This window comes from Diabrotica virgifera, chromosome 10 (genome assembly GCF_917563875.1).
Source record: "Diabrotica virgifera virgifera chromosome 10, PGI_DIABVI_V3a".
NCBI classification, from domain to species: domain Eukaryota; kingdom Metazoa; phylum Arthropoda; class Insecta; order Coleoptera; family Chrysomelidae; genus Diabrotica; species Diabrotica virgifera.
The window spans coordinates 69,944,983-69,959,724 of record NC_065452.1 but is presented as its reverse complement, the minus strand read 5'-3'; the positions used below and the strand labels follow the sequence as shown (position 1 = coordinate 69,959,724).

The 14,742-nt window shown below is 33.7% G+C and overlaps 1 protein-coding gene across 3 annotated transcripts in view; it reads left to right on the top strand.

Annotated features, from left to right (window-relative positions):
• The window catches only part of LOC114343472 (cullin-4B), a 193,247-nt gene that overhangs the window by 111,691 nt on the left and 66,814 nt on the right, over nt 1–14,742 (top strand). For all 3 annotated transcript variants that reach the window (XM_050663479.1, XM_050663480.1, XM_050663481.1), the window contains exon 2: nt 1,281–2,363. In XM_050663479.1, the coding sequence (XP_050519436.1) occupies nt 1,281–2,363 (1,083 nt within the window). The remainder of the gene's footprint in view (nt 1–1,280; nt 2,364–14,742) is intronic.

Below are 14,742 nucleotides of genomic sequence, written 5' to 3'. Positions count from 1 at the left end.
ACAAATGTTTACACAAATAAACAGGAAATTTCCTAAGTTTTTCAATGTTGCGAAATATTTTGAAATATTTCCAACAGGAGCGGCTTAGGAAATTTTAATGATATATAAACTCACAAAATAAATTAGGAAAATAGATATTTTTCTTGGGATAGGATATAAAATTAATGAATGCAATTGACAAAACATTGTAGCGGAAATTTGTAATTCTACAACATGCCGAGAATTTGCAATTCTAGCCGAGAATAAAAGTTAAAATAATAAACAATAAGAAGAGTATCCTATTGTAAGTATTCTTTAAGCACTCTTATTGAGTAGCAGGCAGAGTTCAGTTTTTTACATAACTGCAATAGGTGTACATCCCACTGCAGCTATTGGTCAATGTAGATACCCAGGAATTTGACAGAGTTTGATGTTTCTATGTGCTCTGATTGAATGTTTACCACACTTGTGATCAGATCTCGAGACTAAATGGTTAGGAAATAGAGGAAGACAGTCCTATCACAGTTTAACAATAATTTATTCTCAGCTAACGATTAAACATAGACAAGTCATTACACGAAGTATGCTGACTCAAACTCAAATATTTTATTAGGTGGCAGTGGTCGGCTGTCACTATTGGTCCTTTTACGTCTCCTGACTTATCGTGTTTATACAGCTAGAGCAGCTCGTCGTTTGGATTTGGCTAAAGTGTCCTGCTATTATTTTAAATTTTCAATGCCTCACAGAATATGCCTTTTTGATTGTGCTCTTTTTCTTCGATTGATGCGTAAATACTTGTAATGTCTACTTGTACATTAGCAAACTTTCCATTATCTTATTCGAGATATTCTGTTGTCAATAGCGTTGAAGTCAATTACGTTGTGTTTAATCTTGCTGTTCTCAATAAATCCAGTACCAAATTACGTACAAATTCTTAAAAATTTATAAATAATTATCCTTATTTCATTTACGAGATCCTCATGGGTTAGACACTCCGGCTACTTTCTTTGTAGTCTTCATACCATGTCATTTTTACAGTTGGGTAGTTAGCCCAACGTCAAACCCGCTTTTCAGTGAAGTATTTCATTAGCTCTCTTCAGTTCCCGACCCAACTTTCCACCCAATTTGGATACCGGATTTCGTTTGGTCGCCCCTTTATCAGGGGACATTAGCGTGAAGGCGAGAGTCGAATTTGAGTAGAAGCATAGAAGAGTATTATTTATAGTTTTATGTTAATCAGTCCACTCTACCTTATCTTCTGAAATCACTAATAACTGTGCTGATGGTACCATTTGTTTTAGGTGAGCCAAGACTCCCTCCACATTATATGGAAGATACTTGGGATAAGCTAAAAAGTGCTGTTATTGCTATTCAGAATGCAACAGGAAATCAATATGCTTTAGAAGAACTTTATCAGGCTGTAGCAAATATGTGTAATCATAAAATGGCACCAATAGTATATGACAGATTATATGATTTAGTTGAGGTACATGTTGCCCAGAATATTGAACAATTTTTAGCAGAATCTATGGATCGCCTTTTATTTTTGAAAAAGATGAATGATACATGGTCCGCCTATTGTAATCAAATGAAAATGATTAGAAGCATATTTTTACATTTGGACAGAACTTATGTGCTTCAAAACTCTTCTCAGTTGATGTCTATTTGGGACATGGGTTTGGAAACATTTAGTAAATATATACTCTTAAATACCCTTGTACAAACTAGAGTAGTTGAAGGCCTACTAATGTTGATTGAAAAGGAAAGACAGGGTGACCAAGTTGATAGAACTCTTCTCAAATCCCTTTTGCGGATGTTGACTGACCTACAAATTTATGATAAGGCATTTGAACAGAAATTCTTACAAGCCACAGAACGCCTTTTTGCAGCAGAGGGTCAAAGACTTATACAACTGCTGGATATTCCTGATTATCTAAACCATGTTGATAAAAGAATTAAGGAAGAGAGAGATCGAGTTATTCATTATCTAAATGATACGACTGAAAAACAGCTTATTCACACAGTTGAAAAACAATTGATCAGTGAACATATTAGTCAAATTCTACAGAAGGGTCTAAGGCAATTGATGAATGAAAATAGAATAAGTGATTTAACTTTATTGTACACATTGTTAGCCCGTGTTAAAAATGGAACTACAGAACTGTGCACTGCTTTTAATGGGTATATTAAAACGAGAGGAAAGACTATTGTTATTGATCCAGAGAAAGATAAGTCGATGGTTCAGGAGCTACTTGATTTTAAAGATGCAATGGATAATGTTGTTTCTACATGTTTTGCTAAAAATGAGAAGTTTACCAATTCTCTTAAAGAGGCATTTGAACATTTTGTTAATCAACGAACCAATAAACCTGCTGAACTTATTGGTAAGTATATTTCTTCTGCCTATATCAAGGAGCAGTTGAAACTTCCCTATCTCCAAACGTATTTTATAATAGTGTTAAAACGAAGTTACCCTTTATCATTTTAGTCGATGCCTATGTCCATTACAATCTCTCTATTATCTTTCTCCACTAGAAGAGTTGTGTATATTTCATTTTTTGGATTCTATTTTTTTATTGTAATTTAGTATACTTATAAATTTTACTAAATGAATTATTGTTAGTTGTAAACAGTTAAATGTGTACATATATCATTTTCTTTTCTTTTACTCATAGCAAACATTTTCAGTAGTGAAATATTTTACCTGGATTTGGCTTGTGTTACATTTAAAACTTGTCACTGTCAGGACCAAGGATGCGACGGTTAAGCAAATATATTGATAACAGAAATCATCATCATCATCAACAGCTATTCCATGCATCGTCGGATGTAAGACAATCCGTTGGATGTAGGTGTGTCCATTCATTCCATTTGTTGTTTTTTGCGTCCATTTGTGAACAGCCAGTCGCTTGATGCCATCAGTCCATCTGGTTTGAGGGCTGCCTCTACTTCTCTTATTTGTTCTTGGTCTCCATTCAACAATTCGCTTGGTCCAACGTTTGTCTCCTATTCTTCCTATGTGTTCTGCCCAATTACTTTTAACATATCAATCAATGCGCCACGCATACATAACAGAGAGAAAGAAACCACCTAACTACATCACCAAGTTCAACATAGAATCCCTACAAGACGAAAGTATCTCTACCAAAAAGACTTGAGGAAAAGGTTAATCTTAACCCTATTGAAATCACAGACAATATAAACGAAGCATGGGAAAAAATAAAAAATCATATAACTAGTAGTGCAAAAGAAGCCATTGGAGAAGAGTATCAAATATATAAATCAGAAAGAAATAGAACAACAACTAACAGAATCAAAGATCGAAAACAAATATATAGGGAAAAATTCTCAAATGACATGGAACATGATTTACGAGGAGGTCAAAGGAAGGTATGGAACATGTTGAGGAACAGGAAGAAGCCGGTTACCGAAGAATTACAAATTAACGCAATAAAACCAGAAGAATGGGTTACTCATTTTGGGAATCTATACAAAGACGATAACGATAATAATGAAGTACAAAGAAATGACCTATAAAACATTCACCAAGAAGAAACAGAGAATGACAACATCATCCAAGAAGTACACGAAGCAATCAAAAGATCAAAAAATAGAAAATCACCAGGTCCGGACAATATACCAAATGAATTAATTAAATACGGGGGTACAAAAATAATAGAAGAGATAACATTATTTCAAAAAATTGTAAACAACATGACAGTATTACCAGAGGAATGGAGAGAGTACCCATCTACAAGAAAGGCGTAAAGACAGATCCTACGAACTACCGAGGAATTACACTACTCAATTCTATATCAAAACTATTGACAAAAATTCTATCCCAAAAAATATACAAGAAAGTCGGTGTATCGGAAGAACAACAGGGTTTCCGCCTAAACAGATCTACAATAGACGCTATTTTCATCATGCGACAATTAGTTGAGAAATCAATAGAATTCGACAAGCCGATGTTCACATGCTTTGTAGATCTGAAACAGGCATTCGACAGAGTACGATTGAAGGACGTGCTCACTATCCTTGGAAAGAAAAACATAGGTCAGAGATATAGAAACATAATCAAAGGTCTCAATAGATCCAACAAAACACGAATAAAAAAAGAATGTGTGTGTACTTTGTACTCACGTAAGAAGTTATACTTCTATTATATAATTTCAAAGAAAAAAATGTACTTAACAGGTTATTTGTATTTTATTTAAATATTAAACTAACGTTCTTACCTACCACTTTTAAAATTTTTTAAAGAATATGAATCGTCCGGGATTTGAACCCGGGACCTCTCGATCTCCGGTCACACTCTCTACCACTGAGCTATATTCCCTTTGCTTTGACAGCTTACAAGATTTCTCATACATACTGACAAATTTAATAGACCAAGTGAAGTATACAAAAATACTTTAAATAATCTTATTCCCGAGGAAGCAAATCCAAAGACACAAAAATTATAATAAATAATACATTTACTAAAAACACTAATATATCCTTGTAATGACTTATTTACGCTGACAGCGCTGATACATACATTTGAAAGATAAGCAACAAACTACATACTGTCTGTGTGCGCATGCGCCCGGAATTATAAAATTTCACTCTCGATCGTAAAGAAGTATAACTTCAAAAACCACACACGGGCTCACGGAAGAAATCAAAATCAATGTCGGCATTAGACAAGGGGACAGCCTCAGTCCATGCCTATTTAATTTAATAATGGATGAAGTTATAGGTAGTGTTAACAAAATACTTTGTTACGCAGATGATGCAATCTTAATAGCCGAAAACGAAGATGACTTACAACGCCTACTACAAAAATTTAAAATAACCGCCGAAAAGTATAACCTGACACTATCCACAGAGAAAACCCATTTGATGGTAATGTCCAAGAATCCAATTAGATGTAAATTAGTAGTGGACAATCATATAATCCAACAGGTAGAAATTGTAGATACGGTATCCGCCAAAATAAACAGTACCGAAATTAAGAGGGCTGTGAAATTGCGCACTCAAGTTGCATGTATCATATTTGGTATACTTGTCATTAGTAATCAACTTGACATTACGTTACGATTAAAATCTTTGTCTTTCTATCGAAGAAAAAGTTTTTTTAGTAGAACATTATTTCCGCTCATAGGGAGTTGGACGGAATAATGGTCCATGTTTAAAACAAGTGTCAGAAAGATATCAACAACATTTTAACAAGGCGTCCCTTAGTAAAGCAGTAATGCTAGCGGTTGTTGAGAAATTTGGTCGCACTAGTAGTGTATTATGTCAACGTAAAGGCTCTTCAGGTCGTCGAAGTACAGATTGTACCAATGCTAATGAAGGGCGCGTTTAACCAAATCATCCACTCTCCGCAAAGAAGTCTTGTACGAACACCACGTAAACGGAATATAAGTGACACATTTACACGTCGAATGTTAAAATCTATTGGCGGCTTTCCATACCGAATTTAAATGGGACAACGACTAAATGTTGTGGATAAACGTGAAAGAGAAATTTACTATGGACGCGTGCTGAGCTTAGTGTATGAAGAACACGAACTTTTAAGAAACCTATGGTTTTCTGACGAGTCACATTCACCTCAACGGTTACATCAACCGACAAACAAATCGATTCCTTGGGTTTGAACGTCCTGATGCCATTGCAGAAAAGCCTCTCCACAGTGCTCGAGTAACTGTGTCTGGTCATCGGATAATTGGTCCTTATTTTGTTAAGGACAAGAATGAGCAGCCAGTTACTATCAATCAAGAGCGGTACATACATAATATTGTGACACCTTTTGTCAGGGATTTAAAGACCTTTTGTCATGCGCGTAATTTAAGAATCCGTAAGCAATGGTTTCAACAGGATGGCGCAACAAGCCATACAACCGAACGCTCCATAAATTTGCTCCTTGAACATTTCGGTAACAATTTCGGGTAATTTCTCTTCGCACAGATTTCGAGTATCCACCTCATTCACCTGATTTAACACCACCTGATGCCTACATTTGGGGTATGATGTATGATGAAAAATTCCATATTTCGCTCGGAAAATCCGCCAGAAACTGAAGAACTACGGCAAAGATTAATAACTTATTTTCAAAATTTGCAGCAACCACTTTGATGCAATAAACTACCCCAGATAATTGAAATAATATTCGAGAATAATATTTCAATCAACTATGATAGTTACCGTCTACAATATTTTGAAAATTTAAAAAAATGCACATCGTGTTTCTCTAAGATGTTATGAGAGAATGCCAGGCATGGCATTGGGCATATGGTAAAAGCACTTCACAACGGTTTTGGATGGTGGTCGTAAAACCAAAACGATAATATACAGGAGATCAAGTTACATAATATACGAAAGAAATTAATCTGACTAATGTTTAACTTTCAATAATGGGAGCAAGATTTTTTGTAGTTATGATCTGAGTATGTAACTCGAAATATGAATACTGAGGTGCGTATTTTTTTTGTATTTCATATGGAACAGAGGCTTGAACGCTAAAACAAGGATATTCATTAATGATAGAACATTATAATAGAACAGAGTATTTGAGATGTGGGCATATAGAAAATTTTTAAAAATAACCTTGGTTCAAAAGATTAAGAGACAACCAGGTTTTGTAACCGAATGAAATAAAGAAAAATGAGATATTAAATACAATTAAAATAAGAAATTTACATTATTTGGAAACATGTCATGAGAAATGTCTTGTATATATATATATATATATACATATATATATATATATATATATATATATATATATATATATATATATATATATATTCCACATTCTCTATTTCATCTATTTGATATATATATATATATATATATATATATATATATATATATATATATATATATATATATATATATATATATATATAAACATATATATATATATATATATATATATATATATATATATATATATATATATATATATGTTTGTTTTCGTACGAGTGGTCGTCCAAACCAGTACCTGTGGATCTTTTGATCACTGAGTGTGTTTCAAAGATCTACATCTTTTGTTTTTTCATAAACATTATCTTACTTACTCTAAAGTAATTAGGGAATTAAAACTTGAGAATGGCATTGTCAGGTTGGGCGTAGATTTACGTTCCTGCTATGTCTAGGTCTCGAATGTTGTTTTTTGATTGGAATGTGTCTGAAGATATTCAACCTCTCATCTTCACCGATGAGCCCATAGAGGTTGAAGAGGGCGAAACACATTTCTAAGAGCTGGTGTTTGGATCTTCGATTCTATTCAAAAAATTTTTCCCAGCCCGAAGTAGTGGATGTGTGAATTGTTCGTAAGGGGATTTTTCCGCATTCTCTATTTCATTTGTTTGTTTTCGTACGAGTGGTCGTCCAAACCAGTACCTGTGGATCTTTTGATCACTGAGTGTGTTTCAAAGATCTACATCTTTTGTTTTTTCATAAACATTATCTTACTTACTCTAAAGTAATTAGGGAATTAAAACTTGAGAATGGCATTGTCAGGTTGGGCGTAGATTTACGTTCCTGCTATGTCTAGGTCTCGAATGTTGTTTTTTGATTGGAATGTGTCTGAAGATATTCAACCTCTCATCTTCACCGATGAGCCCATAGAGGTTGAAGAGGGCGAAACACATTTCTAAGAGCTGGTGTTTGGATCTTCGATTCTATTCAAAAAAATTTTCCCAGCCCGAAGTAGTGGATGTGTGAATTGTTCGTAAGGGGATTTTTCCGCATTCTCTATTTCATTTGTTTATATATATATATATATATATATATATATATATATATATATACAAGACATTGCCGAAATTTAACAGATCACAGATTATACTTATTGATGGCACTTGCTATCTGTCTTCGGGTTCTTGGTGTCTTGCTGTTGGTTCTGCAACGGGCTCTGGGGCTTGTAGATGTTCTGGCCACCAGGCCTAAAGGTGTTGGTCGGTTTCTAGGTGACTAGTTACTGCTGCATCGATGCATCGCCGGCGACATTGGGGGCTCCAGTTTCAGGGAGTCTCCCACGAGGTGAAGGGTTGTTCGGTGTAGATTATGATTTGTCCAGAAAACTAGAATACATACAAGTATATGAGACACCAAGAAAAAATGAATGAATGATTAATGTTGAGCATTCTCTCTTCTATAGCTCTCTGTTTGTGGAGTATGTTGTTGTTAAAAGCCCATGTTTCAGTTCCATGTCAGAACAGGAAATACATACTGATCGAAAGTTTTTGCCTTTAAAGTATTTGGTAAATTTGATTAGAATACTGTGTGTAATCTTCCAAATACTGCCCATGCTAACGAACATCTTGTATTTAAATCAGCATTTAGGTTAAGCTTTGACAGTTCTATTTTTTGTCCAGTGTGTATATATATGACTCAACCTTTTTTATATTGTTGTTGTCCAGAGTTATATTCTCAGTCATATCAAGAGATTCAGGAGAAGTTTGTTCGTAACCGCTGACCAGTTCACATCGTTCTAGAACACTGGTTTTCGGCAAAATAATTACGTAGGTATTCTGAGTTTTTACTATACTATTAGTACAGTTCAGTGAATAAAAAGTGGATTGGCAACAATAAACTGTGTTATAAATTTGAAGAAAAAACTTCTGAAGTAAGTTGAAATTAATAATTATTGTATTGACACCAACATACTATCAAAACTGCTATCCTATCAAAATGTCTGATTGCCATGCGTGTGGGAAGACGATACCATCTAATGACAGCAGTTCTCTGGTCTGTTTACAATGTAAACGGCCGTGGCATGGAGTTTGTGCCGAACCGCAGCCTACTGATGGAGATTCTACTACACTTCGCAGTTGGAAATGTTTTCGATGTATTTCGCCAAGCGGTGATATTGAAACCTCCCACTTTAATGCTATAATGGCCCAGTTTACAATCCTTAATAGCGCTTTAACTGATTGCAAAACGCAAATTAATAATTTAACAGATTTAGTAAGCGCTCAGTCACAAATAATAAGTACATGTGTTGCTGACATTTCAGACTTACGCAAAGAAAATCAAAGCCTTAATAACAATTTAAAGGCTTTAGAAAATAAGGTTATTAAACTGGAAAGCAAAAATGTGCCAACTACGAGTGAAAGCGTATTTCAAGAGTCATATGAAAGGCTTAAAAGATCTGAAAATATAATAATAACGGGCGTACCAGAAAGCAATAATACCGAAGATGATATTTCTAAAGCATCAGAGATCTTAGAAAATGTAATACCAAAAAACCACTTTCAGATCAAATCAGCTGCTCGATTAGGGAAAAATAGATTTAAACAAACCTCGAGTGTTCCGCATCACTTTAAATTCACGGGATCAGGTATTGTCAATATTAAAAAATAAATATAAGGTTCCAAAAGATAAGTATCCCAGGGTAAACATTATATCGGACTCCACACCCCAACAATTACAGCTTTTATCCGAGGTCAGAAATGAGCTCACAAGAAGAAAAGATCAAGGTGAAGAAAACCTAACAATAAAATATGTTAAGGGACAACCATCCATTGTTATTGATGGCAACCCGACTATAATCTCAACACAATCTGACCGTCCAAAACGCAATCGGGAAGAAGACAGTTCCCCTATTCATAATACAAAAAAAGGGCAATAAATTGGCTAATTCATAAAAAAACTAAAAACAATTATTTTTTGGAACTGTCACGGTTATTCAAATCTAGAAAATTACTTAAGAGACCACTTTGATTTTGATTTGTTATGCGTCAGTGAAACCTGGCTTGTGTCAAATCCAATATGTTTAAACGAACAATATAAAATAATTTCCATACCTGCTGTCAAAGAAAAGTCGTTAGGTAGACCAAGTGGGGGTCTCTGTGTTGTATATAAAAAAACTTTAGATCTAATTGTTCTTCATCAGTGTTCATGGTGGTTGTTTATGTTAATAGATGCACCTTGTGAAAAATATATAGTATGCAACTTATATTTTAAGCCGTCATTTGATATTGAACATATGTTAAATCTGTTCCAATGTACCCTGAATGAGATAACAAATAATTACTCTGACTGCGCTATCATAATTGGAGGTGATTTTAATAGCCGTCTCGGGACGTTGAGTTCTATTCCGGATGAAATAATTAGTAATACGTTGCAGCACTGTCGACCTGGTGTGGGTAAGTAGTCTTTACCTTTCAAACGTTTTTGATTTGGAAGTTGGTGATGACGATTATTTATCAGATCATTTTCCGGTTTGTCTGAAACTTCATCAACAATATTCTACTGCTATAGATAATGTGAGCGCTCCTAGTTCATTCACTAAAAAATTATTATTGTGGGATGATGATAAAGCATTATCGTTTAAATTGTGCATGCGGTCGTCCCCTAATGTCAGATTTATTAATGACGTACAACTTTCATATGACAATTTTTACAGAACTATTGTAGAATGTTGTGAAAGTTTAGATTTAATTAAACATGTAACTATAAAAACCAATGATAGTAGAAGAAGTTTAAATAAACCCTGGTTTGATCTAGATTGTATTAATGGAAAAACAAATTTAAAATTACTATTAACCGAATGTAGGAAACAAAACTTTACCGCAAATGTTAGAGCCAACTATATTAAACGGAAAAAAGAGTATAAAAAATTAATTAAGTACAAAAAAAGAACATACGAAACCAACATAATTACCAAATTATCTAACGTAAACGATTCAAAGGAATTTTGGCTAACGGTAAAGCAGGCGCGTGGCTATAACAAACGTTTTTCACTAAGCATTGAAATTTGGGAAAACTTTTACAATCAGTTGTACGCCAACCGCCTAACTGACAGCTCTGTCTTTATAGATGTCCGTCATCCTTACTTAGATGCAACAATTACGACTTCTGAAGTGTACCCAGCACTTAACAAGTGCAAAAATAAAAAATCTCCCGGCTTGGACATTATTCCTTATGAAGTATATAAAAGCCTTCCTCATAATTGGGTGCTTTATATGTCATCTCTATTTAATAAGATTTTTGAAACCGGAACCATTCCTAAAAGTTGGTGTGAAATTCTTCTTTCGATGCTTCATAAAAGTGGACCTCCTGATGAACCCACAAATTATAGAGGTCTGGCACTATTAAATTGCTCACCTAAAATTTTTACCAACATACTTCAGTCTAGACTTTCATCTTGGTGCGAGGAATACCATATTCTACCTGAATCTCAAGCGGGTTTCAGACCAGGCCGCGGTTGTATTGACAATGTTTACACTTTGAGCTCTATTATTCAGTTTCACATAAGACATAAAAAACGTAAGCTATTCTTCATCTTTGTTGACTTTAAAAGAGCATTTGACTCGGTAAATCACGCATTACTCTGGCAACAATTATACCGTTCTGATGTGACATCGAGGATCCTACAAATCGTTAAAAGTTTATACCAAACTGCTTATTTTAAAGTAAATGCTTCAAATGGTCTGTCTAGGTCATTTGATGTTACGGCTGGTGTACTACAGGGTGAAACTTTAAGCCCATTACCTTTTTCCTTATTTATTGCGGATATTGAAACATTCTTCTACGGAAATGGTGCTCGAGGTGTAAGCATTGATTCAAAAAATGAAATTCTGCTGCTTCTGTATGCTGATGACCTAGTTATATTAGCTGACTCTGAAGCGGATGTTGGAAGAAAACTAAAATTACTTGAATCCTACACTAAATCCAACGATCTCACTGTTAATACCACAAAAACAAAAATACTCATATTTTCAAAAGGTGGCCATACCACAAACAACATTAATTTTTTTTACAACAATAATCCAGTGATCTCAACCAATGCATGCAACTATTTGGGAGTGACATTTACTAAATCATCACTTTTTCGCGAAATGTCGTATACAACCATCGATAAAGCCAAGCAAGCAGTTGGATCAATTCTTCCAATTTTAACATCTAGTAAAATAGACTCGTGGTCACCAAGAATCAAACTCTTTGAGTCACTGGCATTGAGTGTGATGTCAAACTGCGCTCCCGTTTGGGCACTTAGATACACTGAAGCTCTCGAAAAAGTACAAACTACTTATTTAAAACGAATTCTGTTACTCCCAAAAAACACCCCTGACTATGCAACGCGGTTAGAAACGGGACTTGTAAAATATTCGTATAATCTTTTTAAAATGACTTTGAGTTGGTTACAAAAAATTCTGCTTATGGACGATAAACGTTATCCCAAACTTTGTTACAATCAACAACTACGATTAGTAGGTTTAGCAGATGAAGCATATAATTGGGCAGCACAGGTTAAAGGTATGTTTGATTTCATTGATTGTACAGATATATGGATTAATCTCAGTCTTACTTCGCTTAATAAAAATAAGAAAATGTTACTGCTAAAATTTTATAACAAATTGCATGAAATGGACATAACTTTATCTCAGAGGTCTTCTTTTCTGTCTTTCTACCCTACATTTAAAGTATATAGAAACCCAAACCCTTACCTATTACTTAAACTGCCAATACAGGTCACGCGGACTATAACCCAACTGAGACTGTGTAATAAATTTCGAATTTCATTCACATATAACGGATGTTACTATTCTATCGATCCAGATAATATTTGCACTGCCTGTAACACAAGACAACTCGAAACTATTGATCACCTTCTATTTAACTGTCCTATCTATAGCACTATGAAACCAGTAGTTATTTGTTTTCAAAGCATGGATTCACTATTAAATGCTCTTGATAATCTCACTCCCAACAACGCTAAAATCATTGCAGGGTACATATGGAACATTTTAAAACTCAGAGTGAAATATGGTTTTCGAACGGGAAAACGCTTTTTTAAAAAACAATTTTATTTTTTAAATTACAAGTTCTTAGTACAAACAAATCTACAAACTTCGAAACTGAATAATAAAATGACAAACACCTCTATTTATAAGTTCCTAATGCGACACCTTCCACCTCCTGGATCTATTGAGTTACAGGGTTGTAACACCTCCACCCTCAGAAAGAAGCATATCCTTGGAATGTGCTTCTTACACAACGAATAAGGGATGCTCTGCTTTTCTGCTTTCGGGGTCCTCTTCGTTTCTTCTTTCTTTTATTCTTAGACGAACTTTGTTGCAATATTTAAATAAACAATACAATATTAAAATAAAAATTATTATATAAATGAAAATTGTCCAAAAACTTGTTCGTCTATAATATATCGTCGTATTAATGTCTTCTAAATTCTCTTTTTGTGCCTTTAACTTTTCTTGAATTTCTCTAGTTTCTTTAAGGTTAATTGTATTAAGGTTCATTGGTGAAAAATCGCTAGTATTATTTTGGAAAATAGTAATTGAAGGATTAATTTTGGGAAGATTTATTTTAACAAAATTTATTCTATTTTTTTTTTCTCTGTTCTGAAAATCTCGTTTTTAATTTTTATTTGGCACTCAGGCATTGACTCTAATAAATAGCTACCGTGAACTGGTATATTTTCTTTTGAGTTTGGACACTCAGTAATGGCTAATTCTGCTTCAGGCACTGTGATGATCCATTTTCCATCTTGGACTCTGGTGGACTCTATCTTATTTATTCTTACTTCAAAAGGTTGACACGTAAAAAGATTAGATTTATAGTTTATTAATTGCACTGCACAAGGGGCTTTTTCACTGATTAAAAACTTATTATGTCTTTTGCATATATATTCATCTGAGTCTATATTTATGCACAAATTGTCCATGTATATATAACTGATATCGTTAAGTGCCAGGAATGGTTTATAAGGAAGGTGTATAAAATACTTGGATAAATTCATATGGGTAGGAACAGGGAATAATTGATAATAATCATATATTTCTGATTCCACTAATGGGATCTCTAGTATAAATGTTATTACTGAATTTACTGAGTAACTTTTGATATTTATTATCTTTTCATATTTAAGCACATTTTCTAAAACTGGCTCAAAAGGCATTAGTATTGACTTTGTTTGCATTTTTGCTTTATTTATTTCTTCTAAAAGTTCTATAGGATTTACAATTGAGTTATGCAAAGTATTTATTTTGGCAAAAGAAATTGCGGTTTCTATCTTTTCGAAAATATCATAAATAGTTTGGTATAATAAAGTTATCTGATTGATTATCATGAATGACTGCATATAGTTAAATACATTGTTGTCTAGTAGAGCTATTTTCTTCTCAATAGTTTCAATTTTGGATTTTAAAATTATTTGATTGTGTGATATATTACTGATTACATTATTAAATGAATTTATACTTTTTTGTAGCAAAGACAATTGTTTCGATGAATTAATTTTTAATTTATTCTGATTTTCTTGTAACTGTTTAATCTCAAATTCTATTTTCTCTGCATCATCTTGGTCCATGTTTCCAGTGATACATTTTATAAGTGAACCTAGAGGATTCAGAATTCCTCTTTTTACTCTGTTCTCTCTTTGTGAATATAAAGGGGGATTAATTTGATAAATTTGATTTTCTATTCTGTTTTGCATCGAAAGCAAGGGTATAAAAGAATTTTCAAATTCTGGATGATAATCTGTCTGATTTTTAAAACTAGTATATAGTTGTTTTGCTTGACTTTTCAATAAGGAAAATTGGGAGATAACATTTGTTAAATTATAAATTTGTATAAAAGACCAGTGGGTCGAAATAATTTTAGATGTACCTAGCTTAAATGGTAAAAGTCCTGGGTACGAAGTTAAATCATGGAAGTTGACTGGATCGGTTCTGGCGAAGCTGAAGTTGTACGCTCCGAAGATTCCGATGATGTATCTGAAATTGTAGGCATTATTTTAGTTTCGTTTAT